This window comes from Palaemon carinicauda, chromosome 3 (genome assembly GCF_036898095.1).
Source record: "Palaemon carinicauda isolate YSFRI2023 chromosome 3, ASM3689809v2, whole genome shotgun sequence".
Classification (NCBI taxonomy): Eukaryota; Metazoa; Arthropoda; class Malacostraca; order Decapoda; family Palaemonidae; genus Palaemon; species Palaemon carinicauda.
This window is the reverse complement of record NC_090727.1, coordinates 152,747,872-152,765,031: the sequence shown is the minus strand read 5'-3', so window position 1 is coordinate 152,765,031 and position 17,160 is coordinate 152,747,872. Positions and strand designations below refer to the sequence as shown.

General features: G+C 35.7%; 1 protein-coding gene across 1 annotated transcript; it reads left to right on the top strand.

The window, feature by feature from the left end:
• Positions 1-7,465: 7,465 nt before the first annotated feature.
• On the top strand, positions 7,466-13,170 carry LOC137634778 (repetitive organellar protein-like). Its single transcript, XM_068367312.1, has 4 exons — positions 7,466-7,499; positions 8,127-8,258; positions 9,602-9,657; positions 12,316-13,170. The coding sequence occupies exons 1-4, from the start codon at positions 7,466-7,468 to the stop codon at positions 13,168-13,170; spliced, it is 1,077 nt and encodes a 358-aa protein (XP_068223413.1).
• The last annotated feature ends 3,990 nt before the right edge of the window (positions 13,171-17,160 follow it).

The window sequence follows — 17,160 nt, the reverse complement described above, 5'->3', positions numbered from 1 at the left end:
TTATATTTTTCTAATATATTTTCATTTTTATATTTCCATACAAATCAAGTGGACATAATCAAATATATTGGAATAAAAACATTCCGGTTTCACTGTAAATATAGTCATCCAACATCAGTTGGACGACGTAGAGGAGAGAGAGAGAGAGAGAGAGAGAGAGAGAGAGAGAGAGATGATAATAATAACGATGAGACAATAAATAACGAAAGCTTATTGCATGTTCTAATTGGCTGAGAGATAATTTAGAATCTTGGCTTCAAACGGGAGAGTTATGTGGGAAGGTGTCGCCTGCCGGGTGAGGACGAGAATATAGCGTGAAATGTAGCCTTTCTGGAGTAAAGGTCAGAGGTCAGAGGTCAAGGGTTAGAGGTCAAGTGTCAGAGGTGAATGGTCAAGGGAGGACTCTTAAATGAACTGTTTCTAGTTCATAACTCTCTCTCTCTCTCTCTCTCTCTCTCTCTCTCTCTCTCTCTCTCTCGTTATTAATGTTGCTTTCAGGTATTGTAAAGGAATAAATTTCTCTCATTAATAAATAATTCAGAAATCGCCAAAATTTTAATATATATACCACGTATACCTCTATTGCTCTCAATATGTGTTCTCTAGCTCTCTCATTATTAATGTTCCTTTAATGAATAGTAGAGAGAGAAGGATTAAATTTCTCTCGATATTAAACAATACAGAAATCACCAAGAAACGCTGTCTCTCATTATAGTTCTTGCTGTTGACCCAAAAGATTATTTCTCTCACTATTAGCACCATTATCCTTCGCTCTGTAAAGGGGAAGAGAGAGAGAGAGAGAGAGAGAGAGAGAGAGAGAGAGAGAGAGCCTCTTTTCTTAAGGTCTCTCCTTCCCAGAACATTGACGGAAAGGTAAGAAAAGATGGCAAATGTTTTTCTTATTTTCTTTTTTATTTTTTATTTTTATTTTTGGTGGTACATGCAATGGGGTGTTTCATTTTCTATTCTATTTTTATTGTAATTTTATTGTAAATATATGTTATTAATGGAATTAAGAACACTAACCACATTGATAATAAAATGGTAGTGTATGTATGTATGTATGTATGTATGTATGTATATATATAGATATATATATATATATATATACATATATATTTATATATTTATGTATGTATATATATACATTATATATATATATGTGTGTGTGTGTTATTTTTAGCCTAGATATATATATATATATATATTATTTTAGCTAAGATATATATATATATATATATATATATTACTAGCCAAGCAACAACCCTAGTTGGAAAATCAAGATGCTATAAGCCCAAGATTTCCAACAGGGAAAAATAGCCCAGTGAGGAAAGGAAACAAGAACATAAATAAACGATATAAGAAATAATGAAAAATCAAAATAAAATATCTTAAAAACATTATCAACATTAAAACATCCAATTCATATGTAGACTATAAAAAAACTTATGTCAGCCTGTTCAACATAAAAACATTTTCTGCAAGTTTGAACTTTTGAAGTTCTGCTGATTCAACTACCCGATTAGGAAGATCATCCCACAACTTGGTAACAGCTGGAATAAAACTTCTAGAGTAATGTGTAGTATTGAGCCTCGTGATGGAGAAGACCTGGCTATTAGAATTAACTGCCTGCCTAGTATTACGAACAGGATAGAATTGTCCAGGGAGATCTGAATGTAAAGGATGGTCAGTTATGAAAAATCTTATGCAACATGCATAATGAACTAATTGAACGACGGTGCCAAAGATTAATATCTAGAACAGGAATAAGGAATTTAATAGAACGTAAGTTTCTGTCCAAGAAATTAAGATGAGAATCAGCAGCTGAACACCAGACAGGAGAACAATACTCGTAACAAGGTAGAATGAAGGAATTCAAACTTTTCTCAAGGATAGATTGATCACCGAAAATCTTTAAAGACTTTCTCAATAAGCCATTTTTTTTTTGCTATTGAAGAAGAATATGACCTAACGTGTTTCTTGAAATTAAATATATCATCTAGAATCAGATCTAGATAATAAGGTAATAATAATTGTATATAGTTAAAAAGATTGATTACGAAAAGATCCGGATGTTGAGGAGCCACTGTCCTCGACCTACTTACAATCATACTTTGAGTTTAGTTAGGGTTCAACTCTATGTCCCATAATTTGCACCATTCACTAATATTAGCTAGATCTCTATTAAGGACTTGAGAGAGAGAGAGAGAGAGAGAGAGAGAGAGAGAGAGAGAGAAAGTTGCAAACCCATTTATTTACTTATTTATCAGTTCATTAATGTTATTATTTCCAACATAACTCTCTGGACTATACCTAGAGAGAGAGAGAGAGAGAGAGAGAGAGAGAGAGTTTCAAACCCATTTATTTATCTATTTATCAGTTTGTTAATGCTATTTCCAATATAATTCTCTAGAGAGAGAGAGAGAGAGAGAGAGAGAGAGAGAGGAAGGATCTTCCAAGCAGCTTCTTCAATTACATTCGCTTCGGAGAAAGGCGTCTGAGTCTGGCTCCTCCCAGCGGGTCTTTTGTCACTCTTCATTTTCCTATTCATTCTCTATCTCCTTTTGTCCATCAATTCTAATTAATTTCCAGCCGAAGCGAACCTGACAGAGAGAGAGAGAGAGAGAGAGAGAGAGAGAGAGAGAGAGAGCATGTCTAGACGAGAGGATCCCTGACCATGTCTATGTCAACCTTGTTTTTGGGATTATTGTCTTCGCTTATTTTAAAGGCAAGAGCCCGTGCTGATATAAGGCCAGTTTAATGTAAAACTACAATATAGGGTTATTGAGACAATTTCTTAGTACAAAAGTCTTCGATCGAAATCACTTGGAAAAAAAAAAAAAAAAAAAAAAAAAAAAAAAGTGACTTCAAAAGCAACAATGATGGATCCCATGAAAATACTTACTTATTTTATTTGTCAATAACATAATGAATTTAATTCACAAAAAGATTGTGTATGTATATATATATATATATATATATACACAGTAGACCCCTTTCTCAGTGGGGATATCTCAACGTAGCGAAAGGATGTGTATAGCCAAGATTAGCAGAGCTGTACTAGTCAGGGACACCCATACTAGGTAGGCTTGCTGGGAGCGATCAGGCAAAAGTCTCCCACCATCATAAATCCGCACTGGCCATCGCGGTGATGAAAACTGGGTAAACCCCAGACATAAATAAAGACATGTCTGAGGCCTTTTGTGCTGCAGTGGACTAGAAATCCCCTACCTCTATACCTGGGGACTGCAGACATAAGCGTAAATTCTTATTTCATAAAAGGTGTTTTTGCTTGCGTCTGTGTTTAATAGTCAACTGTCAAGCTTTGTTTCGACTCTGAGGCCTAAGTTCGAATCCTGAGTCCGGTTGGAAGAAATAATCATAATAATTTCTCTTTAAATATGTAAGCCAATTTAATCAAGTTTTACATTAGTACTTGGTAGTTAGTAGAGTGTGATGAGTAGCAACTCTCTCTCTCTCTCTCTCTCTCTCTCTCTCTCTCTCTCTCGATATGCGAGACAGAGGAAGACGTAATTTTCTTTAAATCAAGAAAAGTGAAGTATGACCTTTAGGAGCCAAAATATAATTTCGTTTTTGAAGAACAGGTAAATACGTGGGAGGTGGGCTGAGTCACCCCCTTGCATTCAAAAGCAGGGTTTGAGGGGGGTCATACTTGGGCCGGGGGAGGGAGGGGGAGGGGGGATAGTAATACCTGGGGAGAAGGGATGTGGAGAGCTATACTATATCTCTATATGCAATCATGTAACTCAAATGGCTATATGATATTTAGGGAGGTTTCTACGGAATAATATAACGTTCAGCGTTTCAGTATTTAAAAAGAATAATGGAAAAATGGTATAAAATTTGGAAAAACGTTTCATTCATCTAGAGAAGTCTCCTCTCTCCCCCATTAGATTTTGAAAAATTTTCCTAAATCTAGAAAAGCCTCTTTCTCTTTCAACGCAAAAAACAGAAAAACGTTTCATCTGCTGAATCTTGCAAAGAATTTCTCTCTCAACACAAAAACAGAAAAACGTTTCATCTGTTAAATCTAGAAAAGACTTTCTCTTTCAACACAAAAAACAGAAAAACGTTTAATCTGCTGAATCTTGAAAAGAATTTCTCTCTCAACACACACAAAAAAAAAACAGAAAAACGTTTCCTTTGCTGAATCTTGAAAAGACTTTCTCTCTCAACACAAAAATCAGAAAAACGTTTCCTTTGCTAAATCTTGAAAAGACTTTCTCTCTCAACACAAAAATCAGAAAAACGTTTCATTTGCTGAATCTTTAAAAGACTTTCTCTCTCAACACAAAAAACAGAAAAATGTTTCATCTCCTGAATCTTGAAAAGACTTTCTATCTCAACACAAAAAACAGAAAAATGTTTCATCTGAATCTTGAAAAGACTTTCTCTCTCAACACAAAAAACAGAAAAATGTTTCATCTCCTGAATCTTGAAAAGACTTTCTCTCTCAACACAAAAAACAGAAAAACGTTTCATCTGTAGAATCTTGAAAAGACTTTCTCAACACAAAAAAAAAAAAACAGAAAAACGTTTCATCAGCTGAATCTTGAAAAGACTTTCTCTCTCAACACAAAAAACAGAAAAACGTTTCATCTGCTAAATCTAGAAAAGACTTTCTCTCACAACACAAAAACAGAAAAACGTTTCATCTGCTAAATCTACAGAAGCCTCTTTCTCTTTCAACGCAAAAATCAGAAAAACGTTTCATTTGCTGAATCTTGCAAATAATTTCTCTCTCAACACAAAAACAGAAAAACGTTTCATCTGCTAAAGCTAGAAAAGACTTTCTCTTTCAACACAAAAAACAGAAAAACGTTTAATCTGCTGAATCTTGAAAAGAATTTCTCTCTCAACACACACAAAAAAAAAAAACAGAAAAACGTTTCATTTGCTGAATCTTGAAAAGACTTTCTCTCTCAACACAAAAATCAGAAAAACGTTTCATTTGCTAAATCTTGAAAAGACTTTCTCAACATAAAAATCAGAAAAACGTTTCATCAGCTGAATCCTTAAAAGACTTTCTCTCTTAACACAAAAAACAGAAAAATGTTTCATCTCCTGAATCTTGAAAAGACTTTCTCTCTCAACACAAAAAACAGAAAAATGTTTCATCTGAATCTTGAAAAGACTGTCTCTCTCAACACAAAAAACAGAAAAATGTTTCATCTCCTGAATCTTGAAAAGACTTTCTCTCTCAACACAAAAAACAGAAAAACGTTTAATCTGCTGAATCTTGAAAAGAATTTCTCTCTCAACACACACAAAAAAAAAAAACAGAAAAACGTTTCATTTGCTGAATCTTGAAAAGACTTTCTCTCTCAACACAAAAATCAGAAAAACGTTTCATTTGCTAAATCTTGAAAAGACTTTCTCAACATAAAAATCAGAAAAACGTTTCATCAGCTGAATCCTTAAAAGACTTTCTCTCTTAACACAAAAAACAGAAAAATGTTTCATCTCCTGAATCTTGAAAAGACTTTCTCTCTCAACACAAAAAACAGAAAAATGTTTCATCTGAATCTTGAAAAGACTGTCTCTCTCAACACAAAAAACAGAAAAATGTTTCATCTCCTAAATCTTGAAAAGACTTCCTCTCTCAACACAAAAAAAACAGAAAAACGTTTCATCTACTTGACCTTGAAAAGACTTGCTCTCTAACCACAAAACAAAAAAACAGAGAAACGTTTCATTTGCTGAATCTTGAAAGAATTTCTCTCTCAACACAAAAAAAAAAACAGAAACACGTTTCATCTACTAGATCTTGAAAAGACTTTCTCTCTCAACACAAAAATCCCCCAGAAAAACGTTTCATCTGCTGAATCTTGAAAAGAATTTCTCTCTCAACACAAAAAAACAGAAACACGATTCATCTACTAAATCTTGAAAAAAATTTCTCTCTCAACACAAAAAACAAAAAAAAATTTCATTTGACAAATCTTGAAGACTTTCTCTCTCAACACAAAAAACAGAAAAACGTTTTATCTGCTGAATCTTGAAATGACTTTCTCAACACACACACACACCCACAAAAAAAAAGAAATACGTTTCATCTGCTGAATCTTGAAAAGACTTTCTCTCTCAACACAAAAAAAAAAAACAGAAAAACATTTCACCTGCTAAATCTTGAAATGACTTTCTCAACACACAAAAAACAGAAAAACGTTTCATCTGCTAAATCTTGAAATGACTTTCTCAACACACAAAAAACAGAAAAACGTTTCATCTGCTAAACTCAAGAAGCTTCCTTCTCCCTATCCTTATAAAAATCATAAAAAAAAATTTATTTGTAAATCTAGCCAAAAGACTTTTATCTCTCCCTACAGAATTCAGAAAAAACGTTTGATTATCTTATCCACAAAAACGTCTCAGCCTAAGTGTCAACAAACGAATTCCTCCGTATTTCATCTGTTGTCGTCAGTGACCTGAGCTCCCAGACGGCCTACGGAATAGTTACTTAATGGTCTTCTGGTTTCCAACCGGATGGCTGGTAGGCAGCCAGGGCAGGGAGGTATGCCCCTGACCCCTTCCTTACCCCTAGGAAAGGTCTAGGAGGCAGCAGTGCCAGGGGAGAGAGATAGAGAGAGAGAGAGAGAGAGAGAGGTAGCAGGAGGGAGGGGCATAGGTACTGCCAGACAACAAGGAAGAGCTCCGTCTGAAAATGCAACTTTAAGACGGAAACCTCTCGCGTTCCATGACGTGGCTAAACGGAAACGTTGGTGAGTTAATAACACCTCTGCTAGGCTGTGATTGATGTTATTGAATGGTTAAATCGTTAAACCACATCTATGAGGGTAGTCCTTCGAAGAGGGCTGGTAAATAACAGCTTTGTATGAAAATTGGGATGCTCTGTGCTCGCATAATATAAAGATGTATGTGAGCATCTACTTGCATCCTTACCTTAGATGTCAGGAAGCTAGACAACTCATAATCAATCAATCAATCAATCTGAGTGTCAATAGATAGGTTTGGTCATTGGCTGATGAACTCAACGACTAATTAACTATTTCTTTAACGAAAAAGTGCTAAGAAATACTTATGATATCTGATAATATTCCTTTTAATATCCCAGAGTTAATAAGACCACAGGATTACACACCAATTTACACTTTGCTGGAAATTTCAGGAACTCTCTTCCATCCTCTGTTTTCCCAAGTTGATTTACAGCTTCTATTTTACAATTTTTGGATGACTCTTTAAGTTCCTTTCCTTCTATTCTGTTTTCTTTTGCCCGAGACTAGGAAAGGAGATAAGATTACCATTTAAAGACCCTTTCCCCTACAATTACACTGTCTATATCAGACTTCCATACAGAAACTCAATGAGGATCTAAAGGTCACTCATGAATGGCATAGGCAAGGGGCATGACAATGCCCTAGAGACTGACCATATATACATATGATCAGCGCCCAAGACCCCTCTCCATCAGGCTGGGACCAGGATGGGGGTGGCGATAGCTGCAGATGACTCATCAGGTAGACATAGTGGCTCCACCAAACCCCCTATCCTTAGCTCAAAAAGATGGTAAGGTTACAGACACTACTAGAAACTATCGAGCTTGTATAGGTCTCGAATCCTCGTCCAATAGCAAGGCAGAGACCTTTCCAATAGGTTAATATAACCCTCCATTGAGTACTTGTTTTAGAACTGCTTAGATTGCCTTCTATGTCTCCATTACTTTGCATACTCATCCTACTACTACTGGGATTAACCTCTATGTATCCATTAAATTGGATATCTATTCTTCAAGAGCTTGTATTGCCTTGTGTATCTCCACTCCTTTGACTACTCAATCCAGAACTGCTTGGATTCCCTCATAATGTCTTCATTGCATTGAGTAAACACAGAACTGCTGTGATTGTCTTCTATATCGATTACTGAATTCATAACAGCTGATCGAAAATTCGATTGTGAACTCAAACTCACCTGTCAGTTGTTAGATCGAAAGCCTGTCAATTATATGATAGTATGTCTATCAGTTATAAGGACAAATACCAGTCAATTATGTGACTATTCGTTTATCGGGTAATTAGTTGAAATGCCTGACAATTATATGATCGAATGCCTGTCAATTATATGATTGTATGCCTATCTGTTATTAGGTCAAATTCCTGTCAATTATACGATCAAAAGCCTGTCAATTATATTAGGGAATGCATATAAATTATCTGATCGAATACCTCTCGATTATATGATCGAATGCCTGACAATTATAACATCATTTGCCTCTAACTGTAAAGATCATTTGCCGATTACTTATTTGATTGAATATCTGCCAATTATATGATCTTATGCCTGTCGATCATATGACTGAAGGCCTGTCAATTATATGATCATTAGCCTATCATTTATAAGATCAATTGCCTATCAATTACATGATTGAATGTCTGCCAATTATATGATCGTATGCCAGTCGATTATATGATTGAATGCCTGTCAGTTATATAATCGAATGACTCAATTACATGATCGTGTGCCTGTCAATTATGTGGCTATGTTTATCAGTCATAAGGTCAAATGCCAGTCAATTATATGATCGAATGCCTATCAATTATGTGGCTATGTTTATCAGTCATAAGGTCAAATGCCAGTCAATTATATGATCGAATGCCTGTCAATTATGTGGCTATGTTTATCAGTCATAAGGTCAAATGCCAGTCAATTATATGATCGAATGCCTATCAATTATGTGGCTATGTTTATCAGTCATAAGGTCAAATGCCAGTCAATTATATGATCGAATGCCTGTCAATTATGTGGCTATGTTTATCAGTCATAAGGTCAAATGCCAGTCAATTATATGATCGAATGCCTATCAATTATGTGGCTATGTTTATCAGTCATAAGGTCAAATGCCAGTCAATTATATGATCGAATGCCTATCAATTATGTGGCTATGTTTATCGGTCATAAGGTCAAATGCCAGTCAATTAAATGATCGAATGCCTGTCGATTATGTGGCTATGTTTATCAGTCATAAGGCCAAATGCCAGTCAATTATATGATCGAATGCCCGTCGATTATGTGGCTATGTTTATCAGTCATAAGGTCAAATGCCTGTCAATTATATGATCGAATGCCTGTCAATTATGTGGCTATGTTTATCAGTCATAAGGTCAAAGGCCAGTCAATTATATGATCGAAGGCCTATCAATTATGTGGCTATGTTTATCAGTTATAAGGTCAAATGCTTGTCAATTATATGATCGAAGGCCTGTCAATTATGTGGCTATGTTTATCAGTTATAAGGTCAAATGCCTGTCAATTATATGATCGAATGCCTGTCAATTATGTGGCTATGTTTATCAGTTATAAGGTCAAATGCCAGTCAATTATATGATCGAATGCCCGTCGATTATGTGGCTATGTTTATCAGTCATAAGGCCAAATGCCAGTCAATTATATGATCGAATGCCTATCAATTATGTGGCTATGTTTATCAGTCATAAGGTCAAATGCCAGTCAATTATATGATCGAATGCCCTTCGATTATGTGGCTATGTTTATCAGTCATAAGGTCAAATGCCTGTCAATTATATGATAGAATGCCTGTCAATTATGTGGCTATGTTTATCAGTCATAAGGCCAAATGCCTGTCAATTATATGATCGAATGCCTGTCAATTATATGAACGTATGTCTATCAGTTAATTTGTTGAAATGCCTGTCATTGCCTCTGATTATTCCTTGCACCTTTCTTAAACTTTTTTAAAAACCAACTTGCATCATCCCCTCAGGGTTTTCCTTGCACCATTGCGTTAATTTTTCCCTTTGGCACCTTCCTCAGCTTTTGCTTGCACTATTGCCTAAGATGTATCACTCGCCCCTTCATTAAAGTTTTCCTGCTTGCAGCAATCAATCAGTTTTTTTTTCAGCCATGTTCTATTGCCTCGGCAAAGCAGACTGTATAACCTCCTCTGTCTGAATTACATTGTGGTTTCTGTACATAAATAATAAGTCATTTCAACCATTCTTATCTCTTCTACTTTTTTTATGATAAATCTCCAGTAAAAGTAATAGTAATCAAAATAATTCTGGTTACAAATAAAGAAACAACTTGAGTCACTTGTTAAACTCTCGTTAGATGTTGATTAAAAAAAAAAGTCAGTTACTTAAAAGTGAATTTTTTTTTCGTCAAATCAGATAATTCATCTGAATGTTTCTTCTCGTATATTTTTTATCATAAGTCTTCATTAAAAGTAATAGTAATGAATAAATTAAACAAATCAATATTCTATAAAGTGACCTGTAAAACTCATGTTTGATGTTCATTGAAAAAAAAAAAACATTAATTAAAAGAGAATTTTTTTTCCGTCAAATCATAGACCAACCCATCCTCATCTAAACTAAAAAAAAAAAAACCTATGATTAACTAATACAGAAACAAGATGGCTAAAAGGAATGTGTACTGATGGATGTGGAATGCTATCACGTCTATCTCATTTCTCTTTTTTTTCATCCTTTTCTTTTTCTTTCTACGTCTTTTTCTCTCTCCCTCTCAACCTTGCAAGGACACTGACCCAAATCTCGGCCGTACCTTATTTCCATCATCCCTTCGCCCGAATTTCAAAAGCAGTCGTGCATATTTCGCTCCTGACGAAGGCGAGGAAGGGTTCCATAGGCGGGGGAGATACCCTTCGGCAAGTCTGTCTCGAAGGGGGTATAATGAGGGAGAGCTTCACTATAGACTCAACGCTACAATTACTACTACTGTACAATCTCGAAGCTGTGACATCTCCCAGAATGCAACGTTCGTAAGACGATACGATGATGAGAAGGATCGTTGGAAATGGTATGTGTCTTTCAGTTTCTCTCTCTCTCTCTCTCTCTCTCTCTCTCTCTCGAAGGTCAAAGGATAGAAAGACAAATTACGCGCCTTTCTAAATTTCTTTTCTTTTAAACTTCCGCGATTTAAGATCAAGAATGGGAGGAGAAATCTCTAAAGTGAAATGCATTCATATACATATATATATATATATATACACATAATATATATATATATATATATATATATTCATATATATATATATATATATACATCCTCTTTGTACTAGTCAGAAACACCTATACAAGGTCGGTTTGCTGGGAGCTATCAGGCAAAGGTTCTTATCAATATCAAGCCGCACTGGCCTGCGTGGTAATGAAAACTGGCCAAACCCCAGACATGAATGAAGGTATGTTTGAGGCCTTTGTCCTGCAATGGACTAGACATGACTGCATTTGTTATATATATATATATATATATATAATTGCTACATCCATCCTGTTTTTCATCAAGTCTCCAGGGATGAGGTTGCGAGCCCCAGGCCCTTAAGGCCGGGTGAAATGGTGCATAACACCCCAGGAGCAATCCACCACCCACTAAATATGGGCTAAGGGCTATACCACAGCTTCATTGGTTGACTAACTACCAGCTACACAATTCACCGCCTAAATCAAGAGGTAAATTGGGTTTATAGCTTATACTCGTCCAAGGTTCGAACGTGGGTTCTGCGACTTGATTAGCCGATGTGTACTGACGATGCGACAAAGCCCGTGACGAAGCTTACTCAAGATACTTGCTCTTTTGTGTCGTTTGAAGCTTCTGTTTTTGGAGGCCTTCATATTACCTACTGTGTGGGTCACACAGTCAGATTTTCACTCTAAGGCCGGGAGCACACTAGCGACTCTGTGGCGCCACAAAGCCACAGTATCGTGTAGCGGGGATGCGGTCTCCCATAGGTTTCCATTGTTTTCAAGTTTTGCCGCGCAAACTAGCGACTGTGGCAAATGACTGTGGCTCTCTGTCGCTCATCCCCGCCACAGGCGTGGCGTGGCTTTGTGGCGCCACAGAGTCGCTAGTGTGCTCCCGGCCTAAATGAGTCTGCTGCCTATAGCCCAAGCTAACTGTTTGTCCTGTATGATGGAGTAGGCTCCAACTGATGCAGCTGCTTATATGACTTACAGCTCATATTGTCATTTTTTGAAATGACTAAGCTTTTTCATGGAGCTTTTCTTATGAATAGGAGCTCACATTTAATCACTTAGAGGCAGCTGAAGCTCCCATTGACTGAGCAGGACTGGTAACCTTCACGCGAAGTTCAAGTTGGTATTTATTCCAGATGGAACCTTTTATGACCTACAGCTCATATTGACTGGTTCTCTTATTATCAAGAACTCTTTTTCCAGAAGCATTCTGGATGACAGATTCTCATAGGCAATCCAACCCCAGCAGTTCTAGAATAAGTCACTTAAGTCAGTGAATAATCAACAGATGTTTGATTATCAATTGAGCTAGACAAGTGTTTTTAAGTTCGAGTTACGAACAAAATACAAACAACAATTGACTTACGAACAAAATGCAAAGACAACAGATGACTTACGACCAAGATACAAAGACACAACAATTGACTTAAGAACAAAATACAAAGACACAACAGTTGACTTACGACCAAGATACAAAGACACAACAATTGACTTAAGAACAAAATACAAAGCCACAACAATTGACTTAAGAACAAAATACAAAGCCACAACAATTGACTTAAGAACAAAATACAGAGCCACAACAATTGACTTAAGAACAAAATACAAAGACACAACAATTGACTTAAGAACAAAATACAAAGACACAACAATTGACTTAAGAACAAAATACAAAGACACAACAATTGACTTACGAACAAAATACAAAGACACAACAATTGACTTAAGAACAAAATACAAAGACACAACAATTGACTTACGAACAAAATACAAAGACACAACAATTGACTTACGAACAAAATACAAAGACACAACAATTGACTTACGAACAAAATACAGAGACACAACAATTGACTTACGAACAAAATACAAAGACACAACAATTGACTTACGAACAAAATACAAAGACACAACAATTGACTTACGAACAAAATACAAAGACACAACAATTGACTTACGAACAAAATACAAAGACACAACAATTGACTTACGAACAAAATACAAAGACACAACAATTGACTTAAGAACAAAATACAAAGACACAACAATTGACTTACGAACAAAATACAAAGACACAACAATTGACTTACGAACAAAATACAAAGACACAACAATTGACTTACGAACAAAATACAAAGACACAACAATTGACTTACGAACAAAATACAAAGACAACAGTTGACTTACGGAAAAGATACAAAGACATCAGTAAACAGCTGCTTATTCTCTTCAAAAACGAACAAACCCAAATATTCATATCACATTTGAAAGTCTGAAACATAAAAAAAATGTCTATAGCCTCTACATCCAACCTTTGAATCAGCCGTAGAAAAAAGAATGATTGGCTAAATTCGAGATAGGCCTAAAGACCCGTTCTGGTTAACCTATGAAATAATAAAAAAAGGAGAAATAGGCTGGGAGATTATTATCATAGACCTAACTAGTTACGCAATAGAACTTTCACGTTTGGAAGAGAAATGTTGATATTTCTCATAAGTGAAATGTTGATATTTCTCACAAGTAAATTGTTGATGTTTCTCAACGATGAAATGTTGATATTTCTCACAAGTGAAATGTTGATATTTCTATAAATTCTCATCAGTGAAATGTTGATATTTCTCAAATTTCTCATGAGTGAAATGTTGATATTTCTCATATGTGAAATGTTGATTTTTCTCAAATTTCTCATAAGTGAAATGTTGATATTTCTCATATGTGAAATGTTGATAATTCTCATGAGTGATATGTTGGTATTTCTCAAATTTTTCATAACTGAAATGTTGATATTTCTCATAATTGAAATATTTCATAAGTGAAATTATATTTCTCATAAATGAAATGTTGATATTTCTCATAAGTGAAATATTGATATTTCTCATAAGTGAAATGTTGATATTTCTCATAAGTGAAATGTTGACTCTTACGTGAAATGTTAATGATTCTCAAATTTCTCTTAAGTGAAATGTTGATAATTCTCAAATTTCTCATAAGAGAAATGTTGATATTTCTCATAAGTAAAATTTTGATATTTCTCATAAGTGAATTGTTGATATTTCTCATGTTCCTCATAAAAGAAATGCTGATATTTCTCATAAGTGAAATGTTGATATGTCTCAAATTCCACATAAGAGAAATATTGATATTTCTCACAAGAAACCAATCAATCAATGGAACTTGTACCTTAGGTATAACGTCTCCCTTCCTTAATTCAAGGTCAAATAGGACTGATGACGAGGTCAGAAAAATGATGACCTTTCAGGAACTCAGGTCACAGAGGTCAGCATCTTTAGTACCCTTGAAGTCAGCTCCTGATGACCCAGCTTTGGGGAACAAATGCGTCAGCGGAAGATGGCTGATTCTTCTTCCTGTTGTTTTATCATATAACTCTTAACTCAGCGAGATAAGTTATATATATATATATATATATATATGTATACATACATATATATATATATATATATATATCCTTTTTTTAATGGAAAAAAGGTTTGTGTATCGCCATGATCAGTAAGGCTGTACTAGTCAGGAACACCTATACTAGGTTGGTTTCCTTTGAGCGATCAGACGACAATATTTCTCTCTCTCTCTCTCTCTCTCTCTCTCTCTCTCATTCGAATCTAGCTCTTTTAACATACATATCAGCATCCATCTTATTATCTTTACCCCTCTTATTATTCATTCTTTCATCCCTAAATACCCCCCTCTCTCTCTCTCTCTCTCTCTCTCTCTCTCTCTTTCTCTCTCTCTCTCTCTCTCTCTCTCTCTCTCTCTCATCACACCACCGAAGCACACACCACAGGATCCCAAGAAGCGGAGCCTCTAGACGCCATCCATCTGTCGGACCCTTGGACGTCGGACCCTTAGACGTCGGACCCTTGGACGTCCAACCTCTTCCCAAGTCCTCCTGACCCCTTGATAGCATTAGCACGCCAAAATCAACAACAACAATAACAACAACAAAAACAACAACAACTTCTCCAATCAGATATTAACCAGAGAAACGTTTCCAGGGGTTAACTTCCTCTGGGGCGTTCTCAGGACAACCAAAGAAACGTTTCATGAAGTTAACTTCATCTGGGGGCCTTCGGCGAAAGCTTAATTCCTCATGGGGGCCTCCTTACGCCCATTATTCTGGATTGCAGGCGGGGGGGGGGGGAGTTTGGGTGGGCGTAGGGAAGGAGTTGGGACTGCTGTCCCCCTGTGTCAATTTCTATTAAGTTGTTGAGTTTAATAGAAATATATTCAATGCTGTTGATAATTGTTTAATAGAGAAAGAGAGTGAGAGACTCTCTCTCTCTCTCTCTCTCTCTCTCTCTCTCTTTATTCCCTTTTCTCTTTCAATTTTATTTTCCATTTCTTTCTCTATTAGATTTCTCCCATTTTCTATCCTTTTATATTTTCTCTTGTTCATTTCATTCGAATTCTCTCTCTCTCTCTCTCTCTCTTAATTTTCCATTTCTTTCTCTATTAGATTTGTCCCATTTTCTCTCTTTTTATATTTTCTCCTGTTCATTTCATACGATTTCACTAAATTCTCTCTCTCTCTCTCTCTCTCTCTCTCTCTCTCTCTCTCTCTAAAATGGAGTCTTCCCTACTTGGACTAAAAAGTCTTTGAGACATCCAACATCCTTGTAACACTCTCTCTCTCTCTCTCTCTCTCTCTCTCTCTCTCACTTAATTTTGAGAAATCACTACACACATGATACAATCCTGTCTCCTAAGATCAAACAAATGAAGACACATTCTCTCTCTCTCTCTCTCTCTCTCTCTCTCTCTCTCTCTCTCCCCACAGGCGAAAGCTTGCCAAATCCATATCTCACGAGAAACGAAAGAAAAAGTGAAAATATATTAATGACTGACCCATAATGGGAACCTTCTCAATAGGCCTACGCCTCCCGAGTGAGGTTTGGACCACTGGGTAGAGAAAATCTCTCTCTCTCTCTCTCTCTCTCTCTCTCTCTCTCTCTGTATAATTGTAATTAATTTGATGTCTTTAATAATATAAAATAAGTAGAATGAAAAATATATGTATATATAAAGGTGCAAAGAATAAGCAAGAAAAAGACATCGGAGGATTAAAGTTAAAAAAGTATTTGTGAAGATGCTTAGAACAGGCAGAGGATTAATTATGGGTTGTAGTCCCTTAACACAAAGTGAAAAAAGTGTGGTTTGTAGTCCCTTAATACAAAGTGAAAAAGTATGGTTTGTAGTCCCTTAATACAAAGTGAAAAAGTATGGTTTGTAGTCCCTTAATACAAAGTGAAAAAGTATGGTTTGTAGTCCCTTAATACAAAGGGAAAAGTATGGTTTGTAGTCCCTTAATACAAAGTGAAAAAGTATGGTTTGTAGTCCCTTAATACAAAGGGAAAAAGTATGGTTTGTAGTCCCTTAATACAAAGTGAAAAAGTATGGTTTGTAGTCCCTTAATACAAAGTGAAAAAGTATGGTTTGTAGTTCCTTAATACAGACAAAGGAAAAGAATGGTTTGGAATCCCTTAAAAAGACAAGGAAAAGTATGGTGTGAAGTCCCTTAAACAGATAAAACGAAAAGTATAGTTGGTAGTCCCTTAAAACTGAGGGAAAAGTATGGTTTGCAGTCCTTTAAAACAGACAAAGGACAAAGTATAGTTTGTAGTCCTTTAAATAGACAGAAGGAAAAGTATGGTTTGTATTCCCTTAAACCAAACTAAGGGAAGGTATGGTTTGTAGTCCTTTAAAAGACACAGAGAGCAAAGGTATGGTTTGTAGTCTCTTAAACAGACAATATATGGTATGTAGTCTCCAAAAAAATAAGGGGGTAATATGGTTTGAAGTTCCTTTCAAAAGACATAATAAAGTATTATCTAACTAAAGTACTATTAGGAAAAATCGAAGTTGCAAGACAATTCCATAGTCTGGATTTCTTTATAATATATTGTCTGTTTATGCTTACTTAACTCTCTCTCTCTCTCTCTCTCTCTCTCTCTCTCTCTCTCTGTTATGAGATCATGTAATTAAGATTAGATGAGATAGATATTTGTACAAAGAAAACGTTTCCCTTAGCTAATGCATTCAAAAGATCATTGAAAAAACGTTTTCCTTATCTAATGCATTCGAAAGATCATTGAAAAAAAACGTTTCACTTATCTCTCTCTCTCTCTCTCTCTCTCTCTCTCTCTCTCTCTCTCTCTCT

What these genes read in the sequence shown, in the direction of transcription:
- LOC137634778 (XM_068367312.1), top strand. Translation starts at nt 7,466, where the DNA reads ATGGGGGTGGCGATAGCTGCAGATGACTCATCAG. An exon ending in AGCTGCAGATGACTCATCAG is followed by an intron (nt 7,500 to 8,126) that starts GTAGACATAGTG and finishes ATCTGTTATTAG; the next exon opens with GTCAAATTCCTGTCAATTAT. An exon ending in TGCCTGTCAATTATATGAAC is followed by an intron (nt 9,658 to 12,315) that starts GTATGTCTATCA and finishes AGTGTTTTTAAG; the next exon opens with TTCGAGTTACGAACAAAATA.